Genomic DNA, 23,006 nt, shown 5'->3' on the forward strand with positions numbered 1-23,006 from the left:
TGGAAATATTTAGGTAAAGTAGGAGAGTGGAGTGTTAACATTGTATAAGTACTTACTTTTGACTTCTGATACTATAGCATTGAATAAAGTTTTAACAATATGAGCATGTGTTCATGTGTAGTTACCAGTTTAAGAAATGTTTTTTTAAAAGAGATTAATAATGTAGCTGGTTAAGATGGAGTTATTTTTAAATACTCAATATACTGCTGGGTAGCTAATGTATAATGAGATTATTCGATAATTTTTCTATTTTGTATTTAATATCAAAATCTGCAGTGACTAGTAAGGCTAACAAAAAAAATTATAGACTACAAAGTGAAATATTTTCCTCTGAGATGAGATGGGGTGGAGTTTGGGAGTATACAACTACAATTGTAATAGGCAACTTTATATTATCCAGTATAAACTCTGGATCGAGATGTCCTGATCATACAAATGGTTTCTACCACACAAAGGACAGTCTCTTAGTTTTTAGATGATTTTAAGCATTAGCTTGACAGTCATTATGAGGAAAAGTCCCCAGATTTCCAACGTCCCAAAATGTGTCCAATTTGACAGGGAATACAAATACTCTTAAAAACTGTGCAAGGCTTTTGTCCAATGTACTGTATGTGGAAGTGTTATCTACTTATACAGCAGTAACAATTTAACAGATCAATGCAGCAATAACAATTATCTTGAGACTTCATGAATAATAGTAAAAAACTGAAAGGGAACATTTTACTGCATACTGAACACTTTTACTTTTGACGAAGTAGAAGTAGCCTATACATCTTTAGCCTAAATACGTAAGGTGTTGAGTGCAGGACTTTTAGTCAAGTGCTTTGCTATTGTGTTATTTGTGCGATAAGTAAGTGATTTATCTCAGCAACACTGAAAAAAGTAGGGGTACATGTCGATGAGGAACTCAGACGAGGCACGGATTTCATTCAGGCAAAAGGGAAGTCTCCTGTTTCCTGTCTCTAGTTGGGTCCTGTACAGCAGCCCGTGCGAGGCTGTCCTGGAGACCCCGCGCTGCCTGCACCTCTATCGTCTCGGGTGAGTTTGTTACAAATGTAGAGATTTCTCTATTTATCCCAATAACTGTATCAACGCTGCAATATTCGGGTTCTACAGCGAATCTGCTAACTGCACAGCTATCGCAACCCAAACGCCACATGGCTGCACGGCCCGGCAAACATGGTCATTTTCCACCGAATTCCCAAGCATACCCCCTTCATCCCAGAGTATTCCAACATTTACTCATATTTTGCTTGGAAGCAGAGATAGATAGCTCGTTACGCAATTGCGTCCACACTTCTGAGCAAACAGTACTTTAAGGTCTCGGTCGAGTTGACCTGCCTCTATGCAATGTTAGTGTTAAAATAATGTCACTCGGTGGTTTGTTTTGAATGTCAAAGGCTCAAGCTAGCTGTGCGTCTGAATATTGTTGATAGCTGGGTTGGCTTACCAAGCTAGCTAGCTAGGCTAACGAAATTCAACCCAGATGCATCAAAATGCTGGAAATGTAGTCCGAAGGAGGTTTTGAAATCATACGTTTTATTTAATTAGAGTGTTAAGTAAGTTGCATTGCTGTTTAATGCTGTGCAATGTTACGAATCGAAAAATTATGCATGCAAAAGCTCTTTGAAAACAGCAGCTAGCATGTAGCAAGCCGCTTGCAGTGTCTCCATTCATATCCTGCGCACTGGCTGCTCTGACCGAGCAATGGCTACGATCCGCTGCCTTTAGAGCGGCAACTGGGGATGTGTTGCTCTCATAGCCACGGTTAAATGGACTTTTTGTTAACTTGTTGTTATGGTGTTACTACAAGTGCTATGCACAGTTGTTTAGACTTGTTGGCAATTTAAGCGATAGCCCGCACTCCTAATTTTTCCAGGTGAAAACCGCGCGTTTTCAGTTTGTTGTCTATTGCAATCCTTTTCGCTGTGTTGCAAACACAATTGCGGCTTGATCTCATGAGTTCACAACAACAGGTTTGTTTAGAATGTTTCTTGTTGAGTGAAAACATGACTTGTTACAACTGATGATGAAGATGGGTTTATGTTAACAATAAAAACGTTTGTTTTCTTTTTAAAGTAAAGAAATATTTCTTAATATAAAAATATTTTTTCGTTCCTTGCCTTATCCCCAAAAGACCCACTGCAAGCTCCATGACAGCAACACTTGATATATTTGGAGTCATTACTCGCCATTTAAATGTGTAAAACAAACCGCAGACATTGTGAGATAAAACAAAAAGTATTCAACCTTGGCTATGATTTTTTAAACACACATTTATAGGATAACAAACAACTTTATTTAAACTCAGGAAAATTGTTGTGCACACTTTTCAGTCAGAAGTGTTGATAGCGCAAGTAAAGAGATAATCATATTGCACATCATGTTGGACCATTATTATAACCATATATGTGTACATAAAGCTCAAGCAAAATCTTAAAGTTATGCTCCACATCCATTTGGCTTAGATGGTGCACAAAGATGCTTGGGTGCTGTACTTAAGCCCTAGGTAGAAAAACATTGGGAGACATGTGGACAAGCTAGAAGAACTACATGTTTCTATACGGGGACCCTGGTTGAGTTTGTTTGAACAATTATTATTTAAACTAAAAAACCTATTTCATAGCAAATGCAACCTTGATTTAGAACGATTTATCTAGCACGTTTTTTGCCATGGCTCATGACACATGTAAATCTAATATCATTTTTTTTTTTAAATCAAAACATCTGTTATAATAATAATAATGTGCTGAAATATTCCATCAAATGTCATTTCGATTTTTGACTTAAAAATGACAATTTAGCCACACTAAAATAGTCCTTGACACACTAAATAAGAGGAGCATTTGAAAAAGGTCATGCAGTTTTATTGTGGATCATCATCATCTGACCTGGCGAACTCCTGTCAAAATACATCACCCATAACAACCAAATAACTAAATAGGGAGCCAGAATATCACAGAATATTGTATACAAATAACAATATAATAGAAATGTATCTGTTAACACATAGTTCAAAAATATTATTGCATTCTTAAAAGCGTTCTTTTTATTGACTTCTTGAAATGCACTTCTTAAAAAACTAATATCTTTAAGTATATATAATATAGAGGCGTGTGGCGCAGTGGGTAGAGCCTTGGTGTTGGGATCAGGGGGTCACAGGTTCAAACCCCACTGCAGTCAGCCTGTCGTTGTGTCCCTGGGCAAGACACTTCACCCCAAATTGCTGCTGTGGGGATTGCCCACAGTATTGAGTATGTAAGTCGCTTTGGATAAAAGCATCTAATAAGTAACATGTAATGTAATATAATATATATTGTCAAGTATTTAGACTTTACTGGACTTTAAAACCTTTTTCATCTTTAACAGTTGTCATGGATGATGAAGATGGCAGGTGCCTTCTAGATGTAATCTGGTAAGTCATCACTGACACATTGCAAGATCAGTTTTAGCAGTCATATGTCTTACATTTAGTCTTGAACTGTTGTGAATAACATGGTTTTCTCCTGCAGTGACCCAGAAGCTCTCAATGACTTTCTTCATGGATCTGAGACCCATGTGAGTATGAAAAAACCCACATATTTTGGATGGTGATAAAGATCAAGAAAAAGGGGTTTGCAGTTGATGAGATGAGGAGTCTTAGTTGTGTGCATTTTAGTTGGCGCTCTCATGACTGTGTGTATGCAAGTCCCTTTCTGATTACACATCTATGCACCCTGAAACCCTGGTCCCTCACTGCTTTCATTTATCCCTTAATGGCTTCCTCTGCTTTATGGATGCCCTTGCTTTTTGATTGCACCATTTATGGTTTCAGCCTGCCTTCCCTTTTTATAAGGCTTATTCACAAATTGAGAAATGCTAATACTAACCCTTCCCAACTCTGTGTTATCCCTATCATTTTGCCCTCTGTCACTTATCTTTTCGCTGGTTCTTTTCAATCTGGGTTTTTCTGGACTGTCCTTTCCTTGCCCTCCTCCTCTGTTTGATGGTCTGTATGTTTCTCTGTCCTGGTGGCTTTTGCCTGCTGGTTTGGGTGCCTTTGGTTTCTGTCTGTCCTATCCTGGGTGGGTGTGTCTGTAGTTGGACACTGACGACCTATTGGATGGTTCGAGTGACCCCTCCAGCTCGTTCTTCTCTGCCACTGGGGTGAGTAAAACCCCCCAATCCTCCTCCTTCTGTTTCCTATCCATCTATGTAGCATGCATCTCCAAATACCCTCCCTTTCCACTAACATATCTACACTCTGCAAGCTTTGATTTGCCGCAACAACATGTTCCTGTGGGGTTTTCAATTCAGCATTTCTGTGTCAACTCAGTTTAAGTCCTCGCCATCACATCTAGTCATCGATTGTATCTATCGCCTGGTTTCACTTCTTTCCTGATTTCCTTCAAGGGCCATGTTCCAGAGGTCCAGCCTGCAGTCCAGCTGTCGGCCAATGAGCCGACAGGCCTACCCAGAGTCAGTGTTGACCTGGACTTCCTGGAGGATGATGATATCTTGGGAGGATCCCCAGGTGGTGACGGTGGCAGCAATGGCATTGGGACAAATCACGAGCCATGTGACATCCTGCAGCAGAGCTTGGCTGAAGCCAACATCACAGAGCAAAGCTTACAGGAGGCAGAGGGTGAGCTGGACCTGGGCTCGTTTGGGATTCCAGGCCTTACGCAGGTGGTGCAGACACTACCTGATGCCGGCCTCTCAGGGGCCGGAGGGGCTGCTGTTGGTGTAGGCATAGGTGTTGGGGGAGCAGCAGCGATTTTTCCTGGGTCAGCCCAGAGCACCACTGCTACACCTCCCAATGCTACAGCTGACATGCTGGGGTCAGTGCTTGCCCAGCAGGGCCTTCAACTCCAATCCCAGGTCATGAACAAGGCCATTAGTGTTCAGCCATTTATGCAGCCTGTTGGCCTGGGAAATGTGACGCTTCAACCCATTTCAAGTCTCCAAACTCTTCCTAATGGGAGCCAGCCTGGACATTTGGGTATCGGACAGATTCAGGTTGTGGGTCAGCCCACAGTCATGACTATCAATCAGTCTGGGCAGCCTATCCTGGCTAAAGCCATGAGTGGTTACCAGCTGCACCAGTCTGGGCAAGAGGTTTCAGGTGCTGGTTCTCAGCCCGGGCTTGGAGGCTCTGGGGGTGGACTTCTGATCCACGGCAACAAAGCCGCTTTGGGATCTTCAGCTTTAAATGGACCGGCTGTTTGTGTCGGCACCACAAACAGCAGCAGTGGCGGTGCTATGACTGCTCCTGCTGGGCTTCTGGGCTTTGGCAGCACCACTCTTAGTTCAGGAATTGGTCCCCATACGCAAAATCAAGGCCCAATCATGCAGAACGTGATCATCCAGCGCACACCGACACCCATTCAGCCTAAACCCCCTCAGGGGGGAGCCATCCAACCGAAACTTTTCAAACAGCAACAGCAGCAGCAGCAGCCACTTCCCCAATCCCTGCAAAATGATGCTCACAAGGCTCTCGGGCTTCAGCAAATTCCAGTTACTTCTGCTCAGAATGTTGCCTTTCTAACGGGGAAGCATGGCTCGAATGTTGTCCTTAGTACTCAAACCACAACACAAGGTTCTCAGTTTCAACAAACCCTATTCAAGCAACAGGCAGCACAACAATCTGGCAAGCCCCTTAGCTTACACTTGTTAAACCAACAAGGCAGCATCGTTATTCCCTCTCAGACTGTTCTGCAAGGTCAGAACCACCAGTTTCTCCTGCCACAACTACAGGCAGGCGGGCAGATCCTGACTCAGCACCCTGGGGGGCACATCATAACCAGCCAGGGCCCCGGTGGACAGCTTATTGCAAACCAGATTTTAACTTCAAACCAGAACATAAACTTGGGTCAGATGTTGACTTCACAGGGCCATCCTGGGGCCCACATCCTCTCTGGATCCATTCAGCTCCAGTCGGGCCAGATGGGCACACCCACCCTCTTTCAGATGCCTGTCTCATTGGCTCAGAGTGGCCATACGCAGACCCACACTGTCTCTGGTCATGGCCAGACAGTCATACAGGGCATGCCAATCCAGAACTCCCTGACCATGCTCAGTCAGGTGGAGGGGCTGAGCCCTGCGGTCAGCCTTCAGCCAGCCCTGCAGCCTCAGCCGGGGGGGGTCCCCAGCAGCGCCGGAGCAGCAACCATGGCTCAGGGCCAGCCTGGAGAGTGTGTTACCCTGCTTGGTAGCTCCACAGACCAGGCGGCTCACCCCACTCAACAGCATGCAACGCAATCCTCCATCCTCGCCATGCAACCGGTTTCCTCCGTGTCCACGGTAACCACAGTACCCTCTTCTCCGTCCATGTCCACCTCTTCCCCCGTCACAGCTATGGGGCTGGTCCCCCATCAGGCTCAGCACAGTCCAGGGAGGTTACTGTTCACCAACCAGGGCTCCAGTATGATCCTGAGCCAGGAGTCCCTGCAGATGTTCCTGCAACAGGTCAGTGTTCTACTCTTTACACGTTGCTCTTCGAAAAGTTAACATTTTGTTAAAGAATAAATAACATGCACGGCGTGAAATCCTGGTGTGACCTCTTTGGTTTACTATTTTACCCCCCCTTCCCTCCAATCCCCTTCCTCCCTCCCTCCCCCCTCCTTCGTCCTGAAATGGTAAATGTACTCCTATCAGGAGCAGCACCTCCAAACTGAAAATGAGTCAACCCCCTCTGTGGGCGTACCAGCGTCCGTTATCGTCAGCAGCAACAGCGTCACTGCTCCGGCCCCCGCTGTCCATGACAGCCAATTAACTGACTCATGGGTGGGTCAGAGCCACAGCCCTTCCCCCGGCCCCTCCCACATGACAGCAGTGGTAAAGCAGGTAGAAATGCCCCTATATGTTAAGCCCCACCCACTTGTTGCTGCTGCTGCCGCCACAGTGTTAGGGTCTCTTCCCTTTCCCCGTCACTGCTCTGTGTTCCTCTTTTGCATCGCTTCCATGGCTCTCACAGTTGCAATGCAATTACTAAACAACACAAATGACTTGCTTGCCGCCTCTGTGTGTTTCTAACAATCGCTTCATTTAATGTAAAGGCATGATCATTCCATTTGTATTGTGTGTCGGCCACTTTTTTAATATTAATGCATTATGCACCTCTAAATATTGTGGGACTGACAAAAGAGACATTTGTCTTCCTATCTACATTTGTTCAACTAATTTGGTATGTTTCTCATCCATTCTACCTTGTGTATTTTGCAACAGAATACAAAATCCATGCTCATGTTTTTATCAGAAGACCAAGGTGCCAGGTGCCCTTGTTCACCTCTTTACTAACACGTAACTAGAATCAACAAATTCACCTTCATCTGCTGCATTACTGACCAATTAAACCTCATCTCTCCACCCTGCACTTATCCTTAGACCCTCATGTGCTCACAGTGTCACTACCCCTTGTTACCCCCAGTCTGACCAGTGTAATGACACCCACACGATAACTCATGCTCCCCAGACCCCAGTCCCTGAAGTGTTCAGATCACCTCCTACTCCTCCATCACAGGCCCGCAAATCTAGACTCCTTGCTTCTTGTCAACTGTTTCCTTTTTGCCTCGCCAAATGATCATTGCTCCTTTTTTATGTTTAATTTTCCTTAAGCGCTAGAGAAAAACCTGTAGGCTTTTACTACTGTTAATTCACCGACTACTAGATTTTGTTATGTCCAGCTCTTTGCTTTTGTATTGTTTCGTGTTGTTTTACCCATGTTTGTAAAATGTTCTATCGGGGTTGGGCGAAACATTTACCTTTTTTGTACATTTTAAATGGAATAGCACTAGAGTGATATTTGCTATATTCTGTGTGCATGCAGAACGTTGTGTGTGTGATGTTTGTGCTTGATTTCCTGGTTTCCTTCTGCGTAAGTGCCTTATTGATTTTAAATAAGCATATCCAAATGTTTTGATCCCACTTCTTCAGGTACCGTCCAGTGGACACCAGCAGTCCCTGAAGATACAGGGCATGTGCCCCTCACCGACTTTGACCACTCACGTCACAGCGCCCCCCATGGCAGTCAGCCCCCAGCCTTCCCACTCTCCTCTCACTCTGAGCCAGCAGATCCAGTCACCGCACCACCAACAGCAGCAGTCACGCCCTCCCTCCCAGCCTCACCCCCAGTCTCTAACACCCTCCCGCTCGTGCACACCCTCAGCTCACCCTCAGCTCTTCATCGTCCACAACCAAATGGCAGAGTCCCCCCAACCGGCTCAGCAAGGCCAGCAGACACACATTCAAATTCAGCTCCAGCCTCAGCCCCGACCTGCCTCTCAGCCCGCCCCCTATCAACAAGATATGCCTCCCCTGTCACAGTCACCCAAGCCTCCTCCTCCCGCACCACCTGCACAGCACCAGTTTACGGCTCTTCCTGTCAGCACTTCTGCCCCTGCTGTAGTTAAAGCCCAGGTTCCTATCCAGGGCCTGACAGCGGAGCAGCAGCACCATCTGCAATTAGTCGGAGCGCAGATTCAGACCCTGTCAGGCATCGCCCAGCCCTCACCTCAGCAGAAACAGCTGCTGGACAAACTACACCAGGTATTTTCCCAGTTCCTCGCCACCTTCTGCTTATGAAAGGATGTAATGGAATTTGCATGTTAAATTGTACTTTTTCTTACCCTCATGTAGAAAATGTGCACCTTAAAAAATATAGGCTTGTTTGCAGAATTTAGAACATTTACTTTGTAGTGTTTTTATAATAGAATGTTATACAATTTAATATATTGAAAGAGGGCTAAAACATCCAATAAGTTGCTGCTTACTAGGTGAGTACATCTGATATGCTGTCAGGCTCTTTCGCACTGTTTGTCCGTGTCCACTTTGGGAACCAAACAGGTTTATCTAGACACGTGGAAGATAATTGTCCTGATGTGATTTCAGGTGCAGCAGAACATCCTGCTGCAGGCCAAGCAGGCTGCTCAGTCCCAGTCCCAAGCCAGCAGTCAGTTCAGCTCCCAGCAAGATGTGCCTGTCGACAAAGTGGTGATTGCGCCATCAGCCGGCACCGGTTCCCCGGCTCAGCTGCTATCAGTGCTGCAGTCGACATCGGTTCTTGTCAAAACTCCTGCTACAGGTTAGAACAATTGACACTAGGGACACACAGGACCCAGAACACAACACCAAGTTTGTTCCCTTTTGTAACAATGTTGTCTTTTTCTTCTTTTAGCATCAAGTGACTTACAGGTATTCTCAGGAGCCCAAGGGCCAGCTGGAGCAATGGTGAATCAGACTGTCACTCCTGCCAGCCTTACCCAGCCTGCACAGGTACAACCATCCATCTTAAAGGGGCCCTATTTTCCATTTGGGGTTTTCCTCTTTCATATAGTGTTTTATATAGGTTTTTGTGCATGTAAATGGTCTGCAAAGACTACAATCTCAAAGATCCCTCCAGGGGGAGTTTTTCTCCCCACTCCCCCCCCCCCCTCTGCCTGAAACGCTTCCTTTTGTTACTTCCATAACATAGTGACATCACTATGTAACACCCATGCTTATATTGGCTAGCACTCAAACAGATGGAACGTTATAGGCCAATCACAACAGAGCCAGCCAGCTAACCAATCAGAGCAGACTGGGCTCTGGTTTCAGACAGAGGGTGAAAAGAGAGGTTACAGCACAAGCAGCAATTAATCATGTCAAAGTTATCCAGGGACATGCATGGTGTTCATTTTGCATCATGTGCTTGCCCTTTCGCAACTTCCCAGCAATACATATTTAATTGCAAATTGTGTACTCTCCCTGTGTCTAACCCTCCTTCTGGTTTCCCCCTCAGGTTCAGCCAAAGCCGGGGGTGATCAGCTCAGTTGGAGGGATGTCTCTTGGGAAAGCTGGGATGCAGATCCAGGTGTTAGGAACTAGTCTGACTCAAATGACTGCTCCACAGCACCTAGCTCCGGTACAAACTCAGGTAAAGGTCAAGAGTTACTGCATGTTAGTGGAGTCCTAACAGACTGCCTCTAATATTTAAGCTTCAGCTTGGAGGCTAATCTGTTGTTTCTAAATGTTAATTCACATTGCAGACACCAACAATGAAGATGCCTTTCAGTGCAGAGCCCAGCAAAGAAGCAAGGTGTGTGCCGCATGCGTCTTAACGACTTATTGTCACTTTCTCATAATGCAATTTATTTTTAAATATTGTTTCTTTTATACACACCTGTCTGCAGGATGCTAGAACAGCTGAGGAAACAGCAGGGTTCAGTGCTTCACCCAAACTACAGTGCTGCTTTCCACTCCTTTGAGGACACACTGCACAGCCTGCTGCCTTACCATCTCTACCAGGGAACCGCCAATTCGTCTCAAGACTATCAGAAAGGTACCACACTCTTAATAGATCTAGTGTACAGTTTTGTACCTTTATCTCAATTTCATGAACTTCACACACGTGTTGCTTCTCCTGCACAGTGGATGATGAGTTTGAGACGGTCTCCAGCACTCTCCTGAAGAGGACCCAGGCTATGCTGGATAAGTATCGCAGCCTGCTCTTCGCGGAGTCAAAAGTAAGTTTATAAACCATTATCCTCACCGTATGCCCTCTTGCCGCCTCTTTGTCATGGAGTGATGCTGAACTGATTTCTGGCATTTCAACCCGAGCAGAGACTGGGCCCCTCGGCAGAGATGGTCATGATTGACCGGATGTTCATCCAGGAGGAGAAGATTGCGCTGAGTCAGGACAGGATTTTGGCCAAGGAGCGACCAGGTACCCTCCCACTGTCATGGTCAAATATCATGGTTGCATTGATGTAACTGAAGTGTTTTCTAATGATATCATACTTTTTTATATTGCAGAGGAGTTTGTGGCAAACGCGCGCATGTTGGAGAGTGTAGTTTTATCCCAACATAAATCATCATCTTCGGCTCAGACCCCGTCAGCGAGTGGAGGTCTAACAGCAGCTGTCCCGGCTCCAGCACCTGCAGCTCCTGCCCTTCTGCCAAACATCACCCCGAACCCCCCGCCTGCACCCATCCTAGCTCCTGCTTCAGCTCCAGTTCCTGCTCCAATTCCGGCACCCCTTCCCGCCCCTTCTGCCAGCCCTTTCCCCCCTACCAAATTAGTTATAAAGCATGGTGGAGGGGGAGCGTCCGTGTCCTGGTCCAGCAGCTGTCCCGCACCCCAAGCTGCAAAAAGCAGGCTGTCTGAACCCATCGGCCACAGCTCCTCCTTCAGCCGCGCCCACACAGCATCATCCTCTTTTTCCTCTTCGTCCTCCAACGCTAAAGCGGCGGACGCCGACGACGACGCCCTCCCGCAGAGAACCAGCAAGCCGCCGATGAAGACCTATGAGGCTCGCAGGAAGATCGGCTTGAAGCTGAAGATCAAGCAGGATCAGACGGGGTTCAGTAAGGTGGTCCACAACACCGCCTTAGACCCCGTGCACACACCTCCACCCAAGCAGAGCAGCCAGTCCACATCCCAGCCGCAGACTAAGCCCCAAGTCGAGGCTGCTGTTCCCCACCCAAAGCCCAATCCTGTAGCTACTCCCCCTACTTCAGTCATCAAAACTCAGCCTCCCGTATGCACTGCTTCAACTGCCTCATCGGTCACCCCATCAACCACTCAGTGTAACCCCCTGAGAGGTAACGTTCCCCCCAACGCAGCCTCATTTTCCTCTACGTCTTCCTCTCATACTTGGTCGTCGTCAACCTCCACCTCCTCGGCCCTTCAAATGAACGGGACGTTGGATAACCACGACCAGGGGCGGGTCAAACACAATTCGGCCTCCACTGCCACTCCCTCACAGACAACATGCCGTCTTCCCCTTCGAAAAACCTACCGAGAAAACATTAGTCCCCGAGTCCGACCCGGTGTCCCAGGGGGAGGAGACGAGAACTTGTCCTACCCCAAACCCACGCCTTCACCCCCGAGGCACGAGGCCTCATCCCCTCCCTCAGAGCGGACAGTAATAGCCAGTGTGAAGGTAGAGAAAAGAGGCAGGGAGGCCTCGCACCCTCACACAGAGTCGAGCCACGACACAGGCCGTTTAGGTAGTGCAATGCAGGGGCTGGAGGAAATGGACGAGGTGTTTAACCGCGGTATCAAAACGCAGCACCATCACCTCCAGCCGCCCCTGGACAGAGAGGGGGCGAAGGAGAGAGGGGATGAGCACACAGACCAAGAGACTGATGTAAGTAAATACAAGAGGGCGAGTGGGAAAAATAGACATAGGGCAGGTGGGACGTTCAGAATGGACCAGCATGCCCCTGGGCCTCCCTCCCCAGAGTCCTCCTTTACACGGGACTCTTTGCTCCCTGCCAAGCGCTGCAAGTCGGACTCCCCCGACATGGACAACGCCAGTTTCTCCAGCGGCAGCCCCCCGGACGACTCTCTGAACGAGCACCTGCAGTGTGCCATCGACAGCATCCTCAACCTGCAGCAGGAGCCCACTGCCCGCATTAAAGGGGGGGGCAGCAGGTCACATCAAAGCCAGCGCCCGGGGGGCTCGGCAGCCTCGTCCCACAGACCCTCAGTACCACCCTCCTCCTCCGCCTCCTCGTCCTCCTCCTTGGCCCAGCACCCTCAGGTTGGTGGCCGCGGTCACAATGGCAGCCTGGTGCCGCAGACTCACAGCAGATAACAGCCCCTCAGCCCCAGGCCAGGCTGACGGGGGATGGGGGGCGGGACTGAGAGAAAGATTTAAAGGCAGTGGAAGCGGGGCACTGAAGACAGTATCACTGTTCTACTCTGCCATGCTGTGTTTGCTTTGTTCGCCAATCTGAATTGTCCAGACATTTCTTTGTCATTCACTGTCCGGTGTAGCGTGTGGTCAAAGCAGGTAAAACTGCTCTCTGTGAACTAAAGGCGCCTGGTATTTTGTACGTGTTATCTCAGCTCTCGAGCCTGAGTAACAAGATGAATTTGTCACAGGATGATGTTCTCTATTTCTCCCTCTCCTTTTACACTTCAGATCTTTTCTTTTTTCTCATTCAGTATTCATACATTCCTTTCATATGGCCTGAGCACCAGTCTCTGATTCACACAGTTCATCTCCTGGTTTGAAAGGTGTCTCAAGCAGCTCATTGAAACAGTTAGAAAGTCATCAACTCTTTTCACCTTGAAAATTGAGTACATACTTAAAAAATCTTCAAAATACGTGCAGTATGTTCAATCACTAACCAAATTGGACTCCTTATCAGAAAGATAATGTTGCCCTTCAGATGCAAACAGCACATGGTGAATTGATACAGACCACCTATATTCAAAATACATTTCCTTATACACAAGGCAACTACTCTTATCTGGAAATCTATTGGCCTCCTGGCCTCCATTTAAAGTCAATGTTATAAAATGTGATATTATTTTTGACTCCCCTTGGGTACAGTAAGACTGAAGATGTTTATGAAATGTTGTAAGGGAACTTTTTTTCTGTTTCTGATGCCAGATGATTTTTTGGGTTCTTGTTGTTAGAACACACACACACACACACACACACACACACACACACACACACACACACACACACACACACACACACACACACACACACACACACACACACACACACACACACACACACACCTACCTGCCTCCCTGTGGCTGGGGTTCAGACTTTATGCATTTCAGTCAGCAGGGGGCAGGCCAGTTTTAAATGTTGTTTTTCTGTCTTCTCAGCCAGTCTGTCTCATCTCTCTCTGCCACTGTATCCCTGCCTCCCATCTGTTTGTCTTATTTTCTTTTTCTTTAAGCCTGGTGGACAATTCCAACGCAAACACAGCACAAGCATTGAAACGGGAAAAAAGGAACAATAATAATGTACAAAAAGACCGTAAGAGAATTTGAAGTATAGTATTACAGATTAATTTTGTATTGTATTTATTGTGTATAATGACACTTTTTAAAAAGAAATGTACATTTAGTAAAACTGTAAATTAAACCTTGCTTCTTTTATGAAACATTGCAACTTCTCCAGTCATTTGTCCAGCTATCAGGGTGCTTTGTATGACTAATGATGACTGAGCAGCAGTGTTGTATGATGATGGTGGTGTTATCTATCAGACAGCCAGCAGGCGGTGCACAGAAGTGGAAAAGTAGCACTGGTTTGTGTGCTTCATCGCCTCAAGGGTTCAAAGAATTTGGGAGGAGCGAGAGGGGTTAGGCTGATGAGAGGGAAATCACATCTGTAAACTTATGCCATGTTACAGTAGATCGACTAGGAAAAGGGAATTAAGGAGTTAAGAGAGGTGCAGCACCAGGTTGTGATTATCAGGCAAAGTACGCATAGGGACACCGAGGCTATGTCATGTTTTGTAAAAAAAAAAAAGACTCCACCCAAATAATTTATTCACAGCCCCCTCCTCCAAGTCCACGCCCTCTGACCACAGCTCCGCTCATCCCTGCCCCAAGCCTAGTATTGCCCACAGTGTTGCCAGGCATCCCTGCAAGAGAAGTGCACTCAAACTTGTAAAAGCAAAGCAGGGGGAGAGAGGACAATTGTGTGTCTCACTGTCTGTCTTGTGCTCCTACAGCACGCAGAGTGAGGAACCTTTGCCAGATCTGGAGCTCATCTGAAAGACATTAAAGCCAGGAGAAGAATGATTCCTCTGTAATCTAGCTGCGTTGACGCTCCACCGAGGGCTCCTATTCGCTGTCAGAGCTACACCCATACATGTAGCAGCAGCTCCTCAGCAAAAGAGTGTTTTTGTCTCCTTAAATATTTTCTAATCTCCAGAGGGCAAGACTGCAGAGGGAGATCAAGACGCTGGAAGAAGTCTCCATAACAACTTGGTAAATACTTTTTTTTCTTATAACATGACTTTAATGATTCACTTTTATTTAAACTCCAATACATCCAGATTGTGGTACAGTAGTGGAAACTTAGTCGTGGTGGCATTTGAGTGCGATATCACAACTTAGCTGCGTAATTGGTAACATAGGAAACTTTTTGAAAAACTTTTTCCATTGCTCCATTAGGATGTTGAAGTATGACTCCCCTGATACTTGTTGCTGCTGCATGTTACATTTCCAAAACTGTGTTGCAATTGTGGTGCCCAAACCCACAAGGCATTTTCCACCATCCCTAAACTTTAGAAATTGGTCCCAGACCCATAAACCAAGCCTTTAATTCTGTAAAGCAACTTTTACTCAGTTCTTTTGTGTGTAATGGCGGTCAAATCACATTGTAATGTCTCTCCTGATGATCTCCAGGGTTCGCCATTTTGACAAGAAATTTTTTCCACACTGGTCTTGTGACATGTCAGGACTGTATTCTCCTCTCGGCACTTACATTTTTTTGTCCTAGTTTAAATAGGATTAGGGAGAAGATCTGCACAGATGAGTGAACGTCTGCTGACACGTGTCTTATCTTTGCTTCTGATAATAAGTAGTGCCTTCAGCTTCTAACACAGTGTCTCTGTTTATATAGACTAAAAGGAAAAAAAGTGACCTAAATGTTTCCTTATATAGACCTCCCTGTGAGCTTCTTTAGCATAGCCATGCGCAGGCAGATAAAAGGAATGTCTTACTCATTTCACTGTGAAGAAAATGATGTGGGCCTATGCACATCCTGACGCAGGGCTGGGTTTCCAAGTTTTCCAGCCTGAACACTAACTTTTTCCAGGCATGCACTGACAATGCTTGGCAGACTCCTGTTGGGCTGAAGCTCCCTCCAGATCCTCGCTCCAGGCGGTGGCACACTTACATCACCAGGTGCAAAGAAGACTGGATTCATCTTCTTTTCTGTCCACATTACAGGCACTCAAAGTTATCGGTGTGGGCCACAGGGGAAGATACTGACTTCAAACGACATATCAGCCCTATCGTTCCTCTGGACGTGTGCAGAGGAGGTTTCAAGGCCAAGTGAGCACTGTTCGCATAAATACAGGAAGCACCTGAAGTTCTTTCCGAGGTTCAGGAAAGACGACAACGGACACAGTTGCGCATATTTTTGTACAAATCATCTAGTTAGTCAATAAACGAAATGTCACGCTGGGGGAGGAAAAATGTGAAAAAGGCTCCTGAGGTGATCCGCACGGTGACAGAAGGCCTCAAGTCCTTGTATCGTAAGAAGCTGCTGCCTCTGGAGGAGTACTATGGTTTCAATGACTTCCACTCTCTCAGTCTGGAGGATGCAGATTTCGACAATAAGCCCATGGTGCTGGTGGTGGGGCAGTACTCCACTGGAAAGACAACCTTCATCAAGTAAGACGTTACGGCTCTGCATCAAACACTTTTAAATTGTGTGTGCGTTCGTTTTCCAGTCCTGATAATGACAAGTTACATGTGTGATTGACAGGTATCTTCTGGAGCAGGATATCCCAGGGAGCAGGGTGGGACCTGAACCCACCACCGACTGCTTCACAGCGGTCATGCACGGGGAGGTGGAGGGCGTCATCCCCGGGAACGCCCTTATCGTAGACCCCAACAAGCCTTTCCGCAAACTCAACCCTTTTGGAAACACCTTCCTCAACAGGTGAGAGTGGGGGGGTTTGTTCACACTGTTGGTCTATTCCACACAGTGTTGTGTAATGTTTCCGCTGAGGGAGCCAGATAGATATCAGCACGAAATGGATAGACTGTGAGAGAACCCGGGGAAGGAAAGATAACAGAAAGATTTTAGGCTTTATGGAATTTCAAGCCCTCGTGCCAAATTTTAGAGCAGGGAGGCACTTTCCTTATTTGTGGAAAAACGGAGAAAGGGAGCGACATCACTGGACAGGGTGATGAAAGCTAATGTACTCAGACAGGAACTGATATGTACGCAAGTTCAGAGTCGAGGTCAGAGGGCTCTATAGCCCCTCGGGGCTAAGATAAATAAATGAAGTAACAGTTTGTGTGAGGCCCAGGGAACCTGTAAGAGCAAGCTTACGTTCTTTCCAATACTCTGTTTACCGTCTGGGCTGCCAGATTTGTGTGTCTTTTTCCAAGATTGAAGTCACATGTTTCACAATTAAGTGCAGTATGAAACGCATACAGTCGTACTATTGATGGTTCTTTTACATGAAAGCTCTGACGCCAGTTTTCCGGAGTCCCCCTCTCCCTCTGCAGGGTGTGTTTGTGAACGTATTTGCGTCTCCACTTGTGCTTTAACTTCCCGTTCTGGGACCGGTGGGCTCGTTAGTTCCATGAGCCGCAGGAAGTGGTGTTGTTGTTCTAAGCCTAACATCGTTAGCGGGCCTTATTGTTTGATTCTGGCAGTGGTGGTCATTTTCCTTCAGGAAGCCCACAGCAATGAGAGGCCTGCTTGAACACAATGGTCTGCACAGGTGGGGGTGGTGGGTGGGGGGGGGGCTGCTTCCAATCTGCAACTTAGATCACGTTGGCTTCTTTGATAAGAGTTAACAATTTTTCACATGATTTAGATTCTATCCTTCTGCCCAAAACAAAACCGACCTCTGAGCTTCTGGTTGTTTATGTCTGCTGATAAAATGTAACACAGGTTCCAGTGCGCGCAGATGCCCAACCAGGTCCTGGAGAGTATCAGCATTATTGACACACCAGGGATCCTGTCCGGTGCTAAGCAGAGAGTGAGCCGAGGTGAGGGGCCTTACAAAGGTGAGGAGAGGGGATATGGGGGTCCTGCAGAGACGCACTTCCCTGAACGTCAACTCATAAACTCATCTCCTTGGCACGCCTCACCTAACTCATGGGACCAGTTTACTCTGTCACAATAACTCTTGGCTGCAGGGCGAGGAAACATCTTAGCAGTACGCCGAGCAGCCAAAACAACATAATAAGGAACAGAGATGGTACAGACAAATATTCTGTCAGCACATCTGCAAGAATGTACCGTTGAGAAATCATCATCATCATCATCTATTCATCCACGCTTTAAGTAACCCATTATATCAAGTCAATCTGCATGAGCAACTAACAAGTTTCAACGATCAGTACATCCAAATTGTGAAAAACCTTTCCTTACTTATAACTGTTGGTGTTTTGTTTTATCCGCTTAGGAACATCTATGGAATTTCTGCTTCCACCTTAAAGGGGCCCTTTTATGCTTTTAAAAAAAGAAAAAAAAAGAAAAAGAATGTCTCTCCTACACTCCTTTCCCCCTGCATGAAACGCCTCAATTGTAGTCCTTTCTACTTCCGTAACATAGTGACAACCCTACGTAACACTGCCTGTTCTATTGACTAGCGCTCCAACACAATGTACGTCATAGGCGAAGGGGCTGGACATCTCTTAGGGTTGACCAGTCAACAGAGCCGGCCAGCTAACCAATCAGAGCAGACTTGGCTCTGGTTTCAGACAGAGGGTGAAAAGAGGCAGTATGAGAAAAATAATAAGGATAAAGCATGGAAACATGTCACCGTACAGACAAAACATAAATATGAACCTGAAAATGAGCATCATAGGGCCCCTTTAAGGACAATGGAGGTGAATGGAATGTTGCTTGTGGTGCTCACAGCTCTGTAAAATAAAAAAATCAGTTCGAGTTTCTCTGAATAATCCAAACTATTTGTTTGGTAAGCAGGAAGAGTTCCAACCATAATTTATCACAGTGAAGATTGTGGGTTATTCAGGGTCACTGGGACAAAGATGATACTGTTCTGAGCACCACAAACAGTAGTCACATTGAACGAAAACTCAGAGATAGATAAATTAACACCATAAAAACCAAAAATGCCTATACCATAGGAGCTAAGTGAGAAAATATGCATTTTTGTCATTTGGGTGGACTGACCCTTTTAGTTTGATTGTGTTGATAACTCAAAAATATGAAAATTGGTTGCGATACACTTTTAGAGTGGTTATAGAATAATGTTTTTTAATTTAGCAAAAGTAGCAAAACCAATGTTAAGATAAACACCATTATAAGTGAAAGTCCTGTATTTAAAATCTTACTAAAATAAAAGACCAAAAGCATCAAAATATAGGACAAATTCAGAGGCACGTATGCTGAATGGGCCATTTCAGAATTCAGATTACTTTAGTATTCAAAATCTGTTAATTTTGAAAAAAAATAGTTAATTAGTAGCTGCAAATAAATGGAACAACAAGTAAAGTACAGGTAGCTCCAAATTATACTTGCTTGAGTAAAGTTCTTAGCAACTTGCCACCACTGGACTTTTAAAGATTTCTCCATGTTAAAAGCCAAATCATTATTTTTAAATCGTGGTATGTTGCATACACTGACGCCCTGGTGTCTGCACATACAGATAGGAGGTGTGAAGGGTTGGTGTCTGAGTGGACCTTCTTCCCTCTCCTGTTCTTTTTTTGTTCAGCTCATACCACTTAGGTTCCCAAATATCTAAGTTATTAAACAATTGTCTATCTGAACAGGCTATGACTTCCCAGCCGTGCTGCGCTGGTTTGCGGAGCGCGTCGACCGCATCATCCTGCTCTTTGACGCCCATAAACTGGAGATCTCTGACGAGTTCTCCGAGGCCATCGGGGCCCTGAAGGGCAACGAGGACAAGCTACGCGTGGTTCTCAACAAAGCCGACATGGTGGGCACCCAGCAGCTAATGAGAGTGTACGGTGCTCTCATGTGGTCCCTGGGGAAGGTGTTCGGGACCCCTGAGGTTCTGCGAGTCTACATTGGCTCCTTCTGGTCAGAGCCGCTGATGGTGACGGACAACAGGAAGCTGTTTGAGCTGGAGGAGGAGGATCTGTTCAACGACATCCAGAACCTTCCTCGCAACGCAGCCTTACGCAAGCTCAATGACCTGGTGAAGAGGGCACGTCTGGTCCGGGTAAGTTTTGTTGGCTTGTCAACGTGTTTGCTACATGATTACTGACTTGTTAGGGGTGTTCCAATCTTGTGTTTTTTCTTAATCCCAGGTCCATGCCCACATCATCAGCTATCTGAAGCAGGAGATGCCCTCCGTCTTCAGAAAGGACAATAAGAAGAAAAATCTGATCTACCAGCTGCCAGTGATTTTCTCCAAGATCCAGCTGCAGCACAACATCTCTGCGGGAGACTTTCCAGATTGTACTAAAATGCAGGTTAGTCTCTACTGGGCACATCTGTACGACCAAATGAAGACTTTGCTTTAAAGGTCCCCTATGATACTGTTTTTCATCAATATATTATAGGTCTCAGATATATACAAAACATGTCTCTGGAGTGTTTGGCTCGAAATACCGAACAGATCACCCATTGCAGCATCCCATAATCCCCTCTGTTTCAGCCCTGTTTCAAAAGTGCTGATTCTCTGTCTGTTACTTTAGATGAAAATAAGGAGCCACTCCCCACGCCCCTCTGAGAGAGATTTGGTTAGAAAAAACACAATGGTGCTCTAGGAGGAGATTCAGGTGATAATATGGGGGGGGGGGGGTTCCTTGGTTGGTTATTGGCTAATGGCTACACAAGCCAAAAAAACGTTATGACATCACAAAATGGCCAAAATCTGATCAGCTTATTTTCATACAGGTTTTTATATAAATGGATCAGGACAAAAAGAGAGCAAATCTTTTTTCCTGACATTTTCAGAATGTCTTTACGCAGAAATCTTTTTTTGATTTTGCATAATAGCTGACCTTTAACTACTTAGTTGCTTTTAATCAAATTTGAAATCCCTTGCCTTACATCTTTATCATTCCCCTTTTTGAAGGAGCAACTGATGGTCCATGATTTCAGCAAGTTCAAATCCTTGAAGCCCAACCTGATGACAGCCTTGGATGAGCTTCTCTCCTCCGACATAGCCAAACTGATGCCCCTCCTGCGGCAGGAGGAGCTGGAAGCAGGCGACCAGCTCGGCGTTCAGGGTGGAGCCTTCATCGGGAACCGCGCTGGACCCTTCGGAGAGGGCGACCCCTTCTCCATGGAGAACGGACAGGGCGGCGACGAGGAGGAAGACTGGGTGGTGACCAAAGATAAGCCCAAATATGATGAAATCTTCTACAACCTCGCTCCCAACGAGGGTAAACTGAGCGGCAACAAGGCCAAGGACTGGATGGAGAGCTCCCGCCTGCCCAACTCGGTGCTGGGTCGCATCTGGAAGCTGTCGGACGTGGACCACGACGGCATGCTGGATGATGAAGAGTTCGCCCTGGCCAGCCACCTGATTGAGGTCAAGCTGGAGGGCCACGGTCTGCCCCCCGAGCTGCCCCAACGCCTCATCCCCCCTTCCAAACGCAGGCAGAAGGGTTCTGATATATAGAACCCGGAGCTGAGAGAGACTCTTCTCTATTCGCTGTGCCACTGTTTGTTTTTGCTCTTATTTCCACCCCAGACCCAAGTCAAAATGTTTGTATGTAAGTTGTTCAACTTTTCCTCTGATTTGGGTCTTGCACAATGGAACATACTGTATTAAAGTGTGAGTCAATCCTTTGAGACTGAGGGCTAACTGCAGAAGATTGTGTATTAAGAAGTCACACGGGTCTGGGTGCTTCTTCTTCCCTTAAGTTGCCTTTTTATCATGAGCTTTTCAAATATATCTACTTCTGTTTGCAGAGCAGAAGTCGGCCTCTAAGTGAGCTGTGTTGAGCATATATTTGGCAGCATACAGAGCTCAAATGTTCTGTAAAGTATCCTTTAAATGTAACATTCCTGCGTCGACTAGATTTGAGTGGCTCAGTGTTATCTTGGTAATAATTCCTAAAATTATGCCATTTATTCTTCATGTCTGGTATATCTGATGAGGGGAACTGTTTTTACAAAGACTTATATTGCTCCTATGATTTGTTTATAGCATTTTTAACTCAAACTGGCAGCACACGTCTATGAATAACCTGAATGCTTTTCACTTTTCCTGCTTTACATGCCACCATTTTGGGCATAAACTTTATATATTATTTTTGTAATTGTTGCTGTTTTGTATGTGCAGACCTCGGTTTTGATAAAAGATCATGACACGCTGAGATAAACTTTGGATTATTGATATATTTTCTGACTACTGTACACAGCTCCACCAACGGTTCTTATGTTAACGTTATTGTAACCGAATAAAACAAAAACTTGACTGTGTTTTGTCTCTATGGCGACCCTTTTGTGCATCAAAAAAATAGACCAAGCTTGAAAGAGTTAGTAGAAAATTAGTCATTACAAATGCCTACAATTAAGCACAACTATGCGATTCAGAGTTAGTGGTTAAGTTTTGCACTCTTTTAACAAGATTTCCTTTCTATTTGGTCTCTCAGTGACGGGCCAGATAAACAGTGAGTCACACTCTCCACTGCCAAGTCCTCATACCACCATTTTCCGAGGCTCTCCCCCCCTCGTATTCCCTCCATCTGAAGCCTTTTTCTCTCTTTAAAACACACATATGTTTAAATACACCATCCCTGTTGAATACCACATTCACTCCCTCAGTAGCCTCCCTGTGAACGTCTTCAGATTTAGTGCACTATGCGGTATAAGCACAAATATGTGTTTCACATGAGGCTTTCAAGGTTCGAAGAAGAAGAAGAAGGGGTGGACTCCCTGCCTCCCTGTTTTACTCCTCCATGGAAAGAAACACAAATGAGAACCAGAGGCAGCCCTTTCCTCGCTGCTCTCTGGCTCACAGTGACTCACATGTGAAGAATGTGGTGGGTTGGCCAAAGAGTTATTAATATCTCCTTTCCTAGGGTCCGCTAAGTTTCCTCAGGCTCATACACAGGATCTACACACTGTACCTTTATGAAAGACTTTAACAACATCCCCCTATTAGGAGAATTCCTCAGCTAGACCTGCGGCGCACCACACCCTCTCCTGTGTGTTTGGGGGTGTGAGAGAGGCAGAGGGAGGCGATGGGTGGAAATAAGTCAAGTGAGGTGACACAATTCAACAGAGATGTTCTTATCGACGTAGATTTTTGACTAGATAAGAACTTGGGATTGCTTCTTGTGTATTTTCAAGAGTCAGAAAATCCTCATAGCAGTTCAAACAATGTCTGCCTGTTAGAAAATGTGCTTGTGCTGAGTCATAAACCATATCGAACTTGTTTACTCAAATGAAGCTGCCACAGCAACGGGGTGAGGCTTGCAGCTGCAGCTCAAAGCCCCCACCAACATCAGGAGTCCCCAACAATGGAGCTTGCTCAACGAAACCGGGGTCTCCTCTATACGTCACTCAGTGTTTACGTGGGGAATTCCTCACTAGCAAACCGGCCTGTTAAAAAAACAAGGTCACCAGCTCTGGAGAGGGCTGACACCTGGT

General features: G+C 45.9%; 2 protein-coding genes across 5 annotated transcripts; both read left to right on the forward strand.

The window, feature by feature from the left end:
* The first annotated feature begins 903 nt into the window (after window positions 1-903).
* Window positions 904-13,876, forward strand: bicra (BRD4 interacting chromatin remodeling complex associated protein). Of its 3 annotated transcripts, none has more exons than XM_079675566.1 (15): window positions 904-1,038; window positions 3,370-3,415; window positions 3,513-3,558; window positions 4,081-4,146; window positions 4,393-6,447; window positions 6,637-6,825; window positions 7,915-8,526; window positions 8,869-9,061; window positions 9,155-9,252; window positions 9,758-9,892; window positions 10,005-10,054; window positions 10,149-10,297; window positions 10,387-10,481; window positions 10,579-10,681; window positions 10,771-13,876. In XM_079675566.1, the coding sequence occupies exons 2-15, from the start codon at window positions 3,375-3,377 to the stop codon at window positions 12,555-12,557; spliced, it is 5,619 nt and encodes a 1,872-aa protein (XP_079531692.1). In that variant the 5' UTR covers window positions 904-1,038; window positions 3,370-3,374; the 3' UTR covers window positions 12,558-13,876. The 3 variants fall into 3 exon arrangements, with proteins under 3 accessions (XP_079531692.1, XP_079531691.1, XP_079531693.1); XM_079675565.1 differs by having other exon boundaries at window positions 905-1,038; window positions 10,576-10,681; XM_079675567.1 differs by lacking the exon at window positions 4,081-4,146 and having other exon boundaries at window positions 905-1,038; window positions 10,576-10,681.
* A 445-nt stretch (window positions 13,877-14,321) lies between these two features.
* Window positions 14,322-21,833, forward strand: ehd2b (EH-domain containing 2b). Of its 2 annotated transcripts, none has more exons than XM_079675568.1 (7): window positions 14,322-14,704; window positions 15,671-16,117; window positions 16,212-16,388; window positions 17,355-17,470; window positions 19,205-19,617; window positions 19,706-19,870; window positions 20,479-21,833. In XM_079675568.1, exons 2-7 carry the CDS (start codon window positions 15,897-15,899, stop codon window positions 21,025-21,027), a joined length of 1,641 nt encoding a protein of 546 aa, XP_079531694.1. In that variant the 5' UTR covers window positions 14,322-14,704; window positions 15,671-15,896; the 3' UTR covers window positions 21,028-21,833. The 2 variants fall into 2 exon arrangements, with proteins under 2 accessions (XP_079531694.1, XP_079531695.1); XM_079675569.1 differs by having other exon boundaries at window positions 14,324-14,704; window positions 17,355-17,452.
* Window positions 21,834-23,006: the final 1,173 nt, after the last annotated feature.

This window comes from Notothenia rossii (assembly GCF_949606895.1).
Source record: "Notothenia rossii genome assembly, chromosome: 4".
Classification (NCBI taxonomy): Eukaryota; Metazoa; Chordata; class Actinopteri; order Perciformes; family Nototheniidae; genus Notothenia; species Notothenia rossii.

Excerpts from the sequence above, each read along its gene's own strand:
- bicra (XM_079675565.1), top strand. The coding sequence starts at position 3,375 with ATGGATGATGAAGATGGCAGGTGCCTTCTAGATGTAATCTG. Across the intron at positions 9,253-9,757 it reads GCCTTACCCAGCCTGCACAG|GTTCAGCCAAAGCCGGGGGT; the intron begins GTACAACCATCC and ends TTTCCCCCTCAG. Across the intron at positions 10,482-10,575 it reads TGCTCTTCGCGGAGTCAAAA|CAGAGACTGGGCCCCTCGGC; the intron begins GTAAGTTTATAA and ends TTTCAACCCGAG.
- ehd2b (XM_079675568.1), top strand. The coding sequence starts at position 15,897 with ATGTCACGCTGGGGGAGGAAAAATGTGAAAAAGGCTCCTGAGGTGATC. Across the intron at positions 17,471-19,204 it reads AGGTGAGGGGCCTTACAAAG|GCTATGACTTCCCAGCCGTG; the intron begins GTGAGGAGAGGG and ends CTATCTGAACAG. Across the intron at positions 19,618-19,705 it reads AGAGGGCACGTCTGGTCCGG|GTCCATGCCCACATCATCAG; the intron begins GTAAGTTTTGTT and ends TCTTAATCCCAG.